Raw genomic sequence first — 9,924 nt, forward strand, 5'->3', positions numbered from 1 at the left:
ACAAAAGAATACTTCAACTAGAAACAAAAATTTTTTTTTTTGAACACAAAAGAAAGGAATTTTTAAAGAGATCCACCAGAACATTTGCATAGTCCTAAATCAACAAATGGAAAGAAAAGGGACAGGCACATGTCTAGAAATGCCAAAGTTCAACAAGTCAATATGTCGTCCTTCAAGAAGACAAACTTTTATGACCATATCAATATATGGAGGAAAGGGCAAACTTGTGTAAAATACAGTCAATTATGTTTGGGGTTTTTTGGTGGAAGATGCACGTTTTTGTAGCAAACATAGAAACACTGGCAGATGAATCTGTCGTGGTCTTTACATTTTCCCCATCCTTTAGGGTGCAATCTTGCGCAGAACTGGTCACAATGCGGTTGCTTGCAGGCAAATGGTGGCCTAGACAGCATTTCCTCCTTGCACACTAGGGCCAATCTGCAACTTCTACCTGTGTGATCATGGCAAATCACATCATAATGTGCATACAGAAATAGAATAATATAATTAGAATGTTATTATGTGTCTTTTTTATGTCTTAAATCTCATTGTTTAGTTTTTCTAAAAAGAAAATTGAATCTACCTGTATAGATTGACATGAAAAGAATGGCCATAACAAGCACGATTCCAGCAGACTTCATCTTCAATGAGAGAAACTTTGATGGTTGGGAATGAAGGATAAAATAGAGATAGACAGTCTTGTGTATCAATCGGACAAGATATTGTACACTTTTTGTGTTGTAAGTTCTTGAAAACTTACTCTTCATCAACTAGAAGGCTGTATATAAGGGAACATTTGGTACCTTAGAAAATGCACCATGGTTTATAATAAGATGAACCTGACATTAAGAATTAATAATTCAGTAATGTGGAGGCATTCAATTTCAGCCTAATGTGTGTAACGGAGAAATAAAACAGCCCACATGAGAGTTGGTTGGCAATTGTGCAAGAATGAAATGAAATTTCTAGACTTCTTTTCATTTGAACTTTGCCCGTCAATATATCATTTTTGTTTGGGCAAATTACACTCTACTCCCCTATGGTTTAGTGTTTTTCTACATAACCTCCCTATAGTTTCAAAAACTATACATAACCTCCTCATGATTTGGATTAAAGTGCCAAAGTGACGGAAATGGTCATTCGTGATGAAACTTTTAAAAATATTGAAATTACTCTTATAAATACATGATACACTAATCTCGTATGGTTTTATGTTTTACCTCGTAACTCTCTTATGGTTTAATGGTTTATCACATAACCCCCTTATGATTTTCAAAATATACACATAACCCCCATTAGTTAATAAATAATTTTTAACTTTGCATAAAGGTAATTTTGATATTTTAGGCGACTCCGTTACGACTGATTATTTTTATCACTTTGACACTTTAATTCAAATCATGAGGGGGTTATGTATAGTTTTTGAAATCATAGGGAGTTATGTAAAAAAAATACTAAATCACAGGGAGGTAAAGTGTAATTTGCTATTTTGTTTTGGTATAAATATATAGCCCCACTTATTGTGTGCTGCTAATTTCAAATATTCTCTTCTGAGTTCTAATTCTCAATATCTAAGCCTGCCATTAATCATGCCCCACACTCGAAATATATCATGCACGCCCATAATCTTTTGATATTTTCATTAAGGAAAATAAAAAAAAATTCCAGATGCTGTAGAATTGAAGGTTATAGACGACTCTCAACCACTAATTTTCTTGTTATCCATCCTATCGCCTTATCTCTATGTTCTGAGATTTTCTATCCCCTGATTTATGTACAATTTTATAAATCTTAAGTAATACAAATTAAGAATTAAAAGAGTGTTAATATATATTGGTAACTTTCAGAGTTACTGTGTATAGGACATAATTAGAATCCTTTTAGTGATACTATTGAATTCCACAGTTAACAAAATAAAAGTTACTTGAGTGCTGCTGCACTCTCTAATATTGAGCGAGTAGTGGCATTCATCACACATCAGTTACAAGTCAAAAAAAAATAAAAAATAATAATAACTTGTTGCTATCTAAAATAATTAAAGATGCATTGATTTGGTATGGAAAAGTGGACTCTTCAATATTATCTTTTGTTGGACCATTTAGTTTTCCTTTTTCCCTTTTTTTTTAAAAAAATTTTTTGGATTAGGCCATTGGTTTCATTTGCTTGTGTTTGTTAAGATTTACATATCCCATTATCATTCTCGAAACTTTATGGACAAAGAAAAGAACAAATATTGGGCAATTAATACAATCCCGGCCACAATTCATGATCTCATCCATTGGTATATATATCCTTATTGATTTTCTTGGAGTTACAGTTTATTCCAAACTATTTATGTTTAAGATAAATTTAGTATCAGGAACAAAACATTGAACATAATTTTTTTAATATTTTACACAAAAATCGTATGAGAAAATTGAAGTAAAGATACTAGTAGCAAGCAGGAAAAAAACTGCCATAGTCATTGCTGGCATGGACACTATCTTCTTAGTGCTCCTAAAGTTGCTAGGAATTGCGCTTCAAATAAAATTGAAAACAATAGAGCAAAAATCCACAATACATGCTAGACAGAATGGATATTACAGTTATGCACTTTCAGGCATTATATGCTGAGTGGATAGCTAGGAACAGCCCTCAGATGTGTAGCCCTGGTAACTACAAGTTGGAAATCATGCACCTTGATAGCTATATTGCTCCCCAAAAATCTCTCTGGAGTAATAATCCATGACAATGTTCTGTGATTGACAACGTTTTGTGATGGAAATCTCCGTGAAAGATATGGTACTAAGATAACTTGCTAGCATTTAACAAAACCTTAAGACATCCGAAGAACAGATACCATACATTTCAAGAACTGCTAACTTAATCATTTGCTCAATCGATAGGTTGGAACAGCCATCAGATGGTTGGCCCTGGTCATTACAAGTCCAAATTCCTCAGTCATGTCCAGCTCTGAAGGCAGCATTCCATTTGGAAGTTCCCAATTGAAACAATGCACCAATTGTGCCACCAGAAGACGAACTACAGTGAGCCCCAATTGCACTCCAGGGCAGCCTCTTCTACCTGAGCCAAAGGGAAGAAGCTGGAAATCATGCCCCTTGACATCTATATTGCTTCCTATAAATCTCTCTGGAATAAACTTCTCAGGGTCAGACCATGCATTTGGATCTCTCCCAATTGTCCAAACATTGATAATCACTCGTGAATTCTTTGGTATATGAAAGCCATCGACACTGCAATCTTCCATTGCTGCATGAGGGACAAGCAATGGTGCCACGGGATGAAGCCTCAGTGCTTCCTTTACAGCCATATTCAAGTAATTCAGGTATTCTAAATCTGATTCCTCAACCATCCTGTCAAGTCCTACGACTTCCTCCAATTCTTGCTGGACTTTTTTCATTACTCGCTGGCTTTTCAGGAGCTCTGCCAGTGTCCATTCAACAACTGTAGCTGAAGTATCCAATGCTCCTGCAAGCATGTCCTGAAAAGAACATGATTTTGCTTCTTAGTTATTCAGCAGGTTGAATAAGATAAAGCGCTATAAGAAAAGTAAAAACAATAATGACTATCAAGTAAACATGGGACTTGAAAAACTAGTTCAATGCGGCCTACAAATAAAGAAAAGCTGATGAAGAACGGAATCAATCAGGCTCAAGTATATCCTATCCGTCCCATATCCAAAGAGGTGATTCTATTCCGAGCTCAAACACAAAAAGGCATTCGAATTCACTTCACAAAAGACTGACAACCTTAACTAGACAGCAATGGCCAGTTTAGTGAAACTTCAAATTCTAAATGTAACATTTATTCAAGAGAGAGTATTTCAATATGCACAAAAATGTTGAACCCATATATCTTACATGCACTATATGACTTACCATCAGAATAGCTTTGACGTGGCGGCGATCAAATTGAAACTCAGTTTCTCCAGATTTCATGAGGGCCAACATGGTATGGACAAAGTCATCTGCTGGCCTATCTTGCTTGGCAGATTTTTCGTGCTCATCAATAATCTTCTCCAAAAATTCATCAAAAACTTTGCAAGTAGCTTTCATTCTCCTGGTCAATCCTTGAAGGTCAAGTTTTGCAAGACAAGGATAGTAATCGCCAAGATTAGGAGTCTCAGCTAGTTGCCCTCCCTCGTGAATTACAGCTTTGAAGCCTCTCTCGTCAAATTCCTTGTCTGCATACTTCTTTCCAAAAACCATCAGGCAACTCATGTCTGCGTTTAAGGATGAAATCCCAGCACTGAGATCAACAACATCACGATTTAGAGCAGCCCGTTTGAGTGTTTCCACAAATTGTCCGATCTCCTCTCTCCGCATAGATTCAAATGACCTTATCTTAAGGTTGGTAAGCAAATTTAAGGTGCAAAACTTGCGGACATCTCGCCAATATGAACCATATTGAGCAAAGGACAAGTTTCTTTGCCCGAAACTCAAATATTTAGCTGCCTCGAGAGGTGGCCTACTGGCAAAAACCAGATCATGTGTCTTGAGGAATTGCTCAGCTGCACGAGGGGAAGAAACAATGATGTTTGACACGGACCCAAATCGTAAATGCATGATTGGACCATGCTGCTTGGACAGCTTATGCAAATCTTGGTGAGCATTCTTTCCCAGAAGATGGAGATGTCCCAGAAGAGGGAGCCCTCTTGGACCCGGGGGCAATTTCTTGTTCTTGTTCTTGATTAATAAGGCATTTAGGAAGAAAACAAGTGTAAATCCTCCTAGTAATGCTGTCCACAACCAAGCTACGGACATCATGATTTAGTGTACAAGGCCTGCTGGCTGTTGTTTGGAAAGTGATTATTGCTATTTCAATTTACTGATTGGAGTGATATCTTTTTCATCTTAAACATGCATTTATACTTGATTGGTTGACAAGAAGTGCTGACATAGCAAGCTAAATGGAATTGAAAGGGGACTAGTTAAAAGATTTGCCAGATTCGGAATTTGGATTATGCACAAACTGTATCTTGGAAAGAATGAAAGTTAAGATTATCCAGAACGTTTTAGCATCCAATGCCTGCTAAGGATGTTTTTTTCTCCTCAAGAACACATAGACATAGTTACAATCAAAACTATTGTTTTAGACACAAACAATAAACCTTTAATCATCAGAGTCTTATCAATACAGAGTGCAAGGAAAAACAAAAGATAAATGGAATAGTGTTACTCAAAAACTCATCCTTTTCATCATAAATAATATCTAATTGGACCGAACTACTAACATTAAATCCAAACACGAAGCTCCAACTCAGCGGGATCATCAGCATAGGAATACGGGGCCTACCTGCTATTTTCAAATTTTTATCAATTTTTAAGTCATTTTGGATTCTAGTTTATGTATACATCTTAGTTTAGTTTAGTTAGAAAGGCTCGTTCACATTGCACAGTCTTGCATCAATAGGCAATCTGCAGAAATCTGCATCAGTCGCTGAAAAATACAATAGTTGCCTGATTAGCTTTACAATAGGCAAAGAAGAAATGCTCTAATTTATCACCCCAAAAGTGGAGAATCTCCTCATCCCCCTAAATAAAAATTAAAAACTGATGAACAAAACTTAGGATAATTGATTGAGCTATATGATGGGAGGCCTAAATTCATTAGAAGTTGTTTAGTTTGTGTCATCATATGCAGTACCGAAAAAAAACAATTGTACCATTTTTTTTTTGCTCTGAAAGAAGGTTTAGTTTAATACAAGTAATAGTGCAGAGCCCAATATAATATGTCCTTGTCCAGGCAAAGTAAGTTCAAACACGCAGAGTGAGCAAAAGGGAGCCTTCCTATGCTATTTGTCTCTGTGTCTGTCTGTCTCTCTTTTAAGCTTCAACAGCACAGACACTCCGAATGGATCCAAGGCCTCTTAATTTGAGTTCCATCCAATTGTGTAATTTGCCATAATTTTGATATGAATTAATATATTTTTGGTGTAATCATAAATTTACACCAACTCAATTATATTTTGCATTTATATTAAAATTGTATCAATTTATACTAAAATTTATAACTAGCAAGCCATCCTAAAAGTAAACGCTTTTTAACCACTCAGGCTCGAGTTTTCTTTACTCTCCTTTCTTTTCTTTTCTACCAGATTCCTCTTTTTTCCTTTTCTTCCTTTTCCTTCAATCCAAATGGTGCCTAAAGCTTATTAATATTGCTCCATGTCAACATCTCAAGGGGGGTAAGACTAAAGTCTGCACAAACTAAGATGAAAGGGTTAGAATGCCCACACGATTGATTAAAACAGCATCTTTAAGCATCTTCAACTGTCCTCTTCTTCTTCTAATAATAATAATATGATCAAATATGATAAGGAAACCTGCCGGCAGACTTCTCCTCCTCATCATCATAGAGAAAAGGGAAATGCTCTCATTTTTATCTGTTTTTCAGTAATTTCGGGGGATTTCATACTTGTATACACAATATCAAATTTTTGCAAGTGATTGTGGGGCTTCTTACTTGGAAGACCATGAAAAGAAGGTAAAAGGTGAATTAGACTAGATTTTAATTCAAAAGGGGTATTATAAGCTAAAGCAAGAAAAGTAATGCAAAGTGGTTGCTGGTGTAAATCTGGGGTAGCCAAATCCCTCAAAGTTCGAACATTAGTCATGGCGACGTCTTCTTGATTAGAATCACTCACGGTGGCACTAAAAGAATCCGCCAATTCGAGTTCTAAATGAAGCCTTAGACATACAACAATTGACTGCTCCTCTCTGTGTTTTCTAGTCTCCTTTCTTACTTTATGCACAGTCTTCTCTATCTTAGGGTTGAAAATTAATTCACTTACACGAGAGGAACGGGGCATAAAATAGAAAAAAATACCAAAAAATTAAAAATAAAATGAACTCAAAGAAAACAGGTTGTCGAGCCTGTGTAATAATAAATATCTACTTAATTAAAAATATAAATTTTGTATATAGCGGTGAGTAAGGTCAAATCCACAGAGAGTGGGGATAATTCGTTTCTTCTAGAGTCCAGAGTCAAAGGGGTTTTTATAGAATCGAGAATAATCAAACAACTCAGATAAAATAAATAAATAAAAACCAAATGATAATTTAGCAAAATTAAATCAATAATGAATAATTCTCTAGCCAAGAAATAACTTCGGAGATGGTTCACTCAATTGATCATCAATGCAATGATAATTTCATTTATTCGCTGATAAATAAGTTATAACTGTCAAATACACGATAACAATTAATTTCTCCTTACTATATCGGTGATCAAGATACGACCGTTAATCATTTCTCTAATCAAGAAATAACCCTAGGTACAATCATAGATTTCAATTTTCCAATTGCTTTAAGAATTAAAGAAGCCCTGTTCTAACCAAATAACACGCTACGAAGGTTATTTTAAGTTAGTCCATAAGTTCCTCTGATATAAACCCAATCATGCCAGTCAGCACTAATTTAAAGTAATTAAACAATTACGAATTTAACTGGTTTAACTAGTTTTAGGTTATTAGATTAATTAAATATCGGGCGCCCTTGATATTCAAATAAAATAATAACCATAAGAAATTAAATCAGAGAACACACGAATACCAGTAAATAAAAGAAATAAAAATAATCAATTTGATCTTATAATTTTAGATGAATCAAATCCTCCGTTGTTCCTTAACTAGAAAAGAAGTGTTTAGCTCATTTTCATGGAAAAAATCACCCACGAAATATTGGAATTTATTGCCGCGGCCATTCTTCCCAAAAAGATGAGATCAATTCTCGAGGATAGTCCTCCTAGCCATGGTTCCTAGTACTATTCAAGTACTACTATTTAGCGGAATCAAATTGTAACAAATCAAATCTTATCCCCACAAAAACGAAACATCTTAGTAGATAAAATAGACTAGCATCCTAGTAGGAATTAAACACCATCTATCTGGTGAGACATCCGACCCTTGTGACTTCAATTCGAATTTTGAAGATCACGTGCCAAATTTCGAGCTTTCCGAAGGCGTAGAATTAGACTTTGACATGTCTACGTTGAATTGCACAGAAATCTAGTAAAAACCATGTTTTTAATTCATTTTTTGCTTTGGATCCTTGCAACCAACACAATTATCAAATATAAGTAGAATCCATCAATTAATGTAATATTTGGTCGAAATTAAAGGGAAAACAATCATGAATATTATGACAAAAATGCAACCTATTACATATTGAGCAACGGTCAGGCTTGCCCGAAACTCTGGCCTCGAGAGGTGGCCTGCTGGCAAAAACAAGATCATGTGTCTTGACAAATTGCTCAGCTGCACGAGGGGATGAAACAATGATGTTCGACACAAACCCATATCGTAAGTGCATGATTGGACCATGCCGCTTGGACAGCTTATGCAAATGTTGGTGAGCATTCTTCCCCACAAGATGGAGATGTCCCAGAAGAGGTAGCCCTCTTGGACTAGCGGGCAATTTCTTGTTCTTGTTCCTGATTACTAATTCATTCAAGAAGAAAACAAGTACAAATCCTCCTAGGATTACTGTAATCCAAGATAAAGGTATCATAATTTGGTGCTTGGAAGATGATTAACTATCTCAACTCACTCACTGACTGAAATCTTTTTCAGCTTAATTATGCATTTACACTTGACAAGAAGTGCTAACATGCAAGGATTTGCCGAATTCGGAATATGGACTATGGACAGATTGTAGCTTGGGAAGAATGCAAATTAGCCAGAACTCTTTGAAACCAATGCCTGCTAAGGATGCTATATGCCAAGCACAAAAATTATGATACTCAATTTTACTTCAGACACTATGATACTCAAATTTTTGTTTAGACAGAAGCAGTGGAGGCCTTTGATCATCAGTCTTATGAATACATTTTCTTTTAAATTTTCCAACAAATTACACTCTTCGATTTCATACATTGCCAATCTTATTCCCTGTACAAGCAAAAAAGTTAAAAAAAAAAAGAAAGTAACACGAGTTCTGCAACTTGAAAACTCATACTTCCCATCATAAAATAACATCTCATAGAAACGTAATACGACATAACTAATCTAATCATGAAGCTCTAATCTGCATCAGCATGTTCATCTCATTAGCCTATCGCCTGAACAATGCTTTTAACATTAAGGCTCACCAGGATGCACGCCTCAAACGCCCAAACTTTCAAATCATATTGAGGATTTTGATAATTAATATGAATTCGTTTGTTAGACCAAGGAGAATGGAGGAGAGAGGGGGGGGGGGGGACTCATGAGTAAGACAATGGAACTCTGCAGTGCTTTGTTGTGTTTCACTCGTATGCTTACTATATTACTTTTCATTGTCCAATTAAATAATCATTTCATGTTCTTTGAAATCACAATTCCCTGCTAACACGTATTGAATTTCTGAATTTTGGAACAGTTTCAAGTTTTTTTCAACTTTTATTATCATTTTATTAATTACATGTTGTATATTAGTTGATATTTTATTATTTTTAACAAATATTTCATATTTCTAGCATCTTATTAGTTTTTAAATAATTAAATTTCAAAATTCTTGGGCCAACACCTTGTACCTTGGGGTTTTCGTCCTGCTTAAAACAAACAAAAATGACTTGTCCAAAGCTTTTGTCTTTTAAAACATCGATCATAATAGCTCTTTCCAGTTGAGTTTTATGATGCAACACCTAAAGTCATAAGAAGCTACTTGATTGGGGGAGGGAGGGTTAGGTTAGGTGGTATGAAAGAAGAAGTATAAGTGAAAAATCTCGGATTCGATATCTTCCATTTATACTTTAAAAAAAAAGTTACTTGATACGAAAAATACCAAATTACATTCAAAATATGGGTGGTATATGTGTCATCACGTAAAATAAATTAAATTAATGTAACTTCCTTTTTGACAAAGTCACTATTTTCTTAATGCATTACTAGTAGTAATTAACTAGTGGCGCACTCTTGTTAGACTAATTAATCAGCTTTATTCA

General features: G+C 35.2%; 1 protein-coding gene across 1 annotated transcript; it reads right to left on the reverse strand.

Annotated features, from left to right (window-relative positions):
* Positions 1-2,866: 2,866 nt before the first annotated feature.
* LOC113776727 (cytochrome P450 CYP736A12-like) lies at positions 2,867-4,766 on the reverse strand. The gene is made up of 2 exons (XM_027321790.1): positions 3,879-4,766; positions 2,867-3,481 (listed from the first exon to the last, which is right to left on the reverse strand). Exons 1-2 carry the CDS (start codon positions 4,764-4,766, stop codon positions 2,867-2,869), a joined length of 1,503 nt encoding a protein of 500 aa, XP_027177591.1.
* Positions 4,767-9,924: the final 5,158 nt, after the last annotated feature.

This window comes from Coffea eugenioides, chromosome 7 (assembly GCF_003713205.1).
Source record: "Coffea eugenioides isolate CCC68of chromosome 7, Ceug_1.0, whole genome shotgun sequence".
Classification (NCBI taxonomy): domain Eukaryota; kingdom Viridiplantae; phylum Streptophyta; class Magnoliopsida; order Gentianales; family Rubiaceae; genus Coffea; species Coffea eugenioides.

Coding starts and splice junctions, on each gene's coding strand:
- LOC113776727 (XM_027321790.1), bottom strand. CDS start 4,766: ATGATGTCCGTAGCTTGGTTGTGGACAGCATTACTAGGAGGATTTACA. Junction 3,482..3,878: donor ACGTCAAAGCTATTCTGATG/GTAAGTCATATA, acceptor TGTTCTTTTCAG/GACATGCTTGCAGGAGCATT.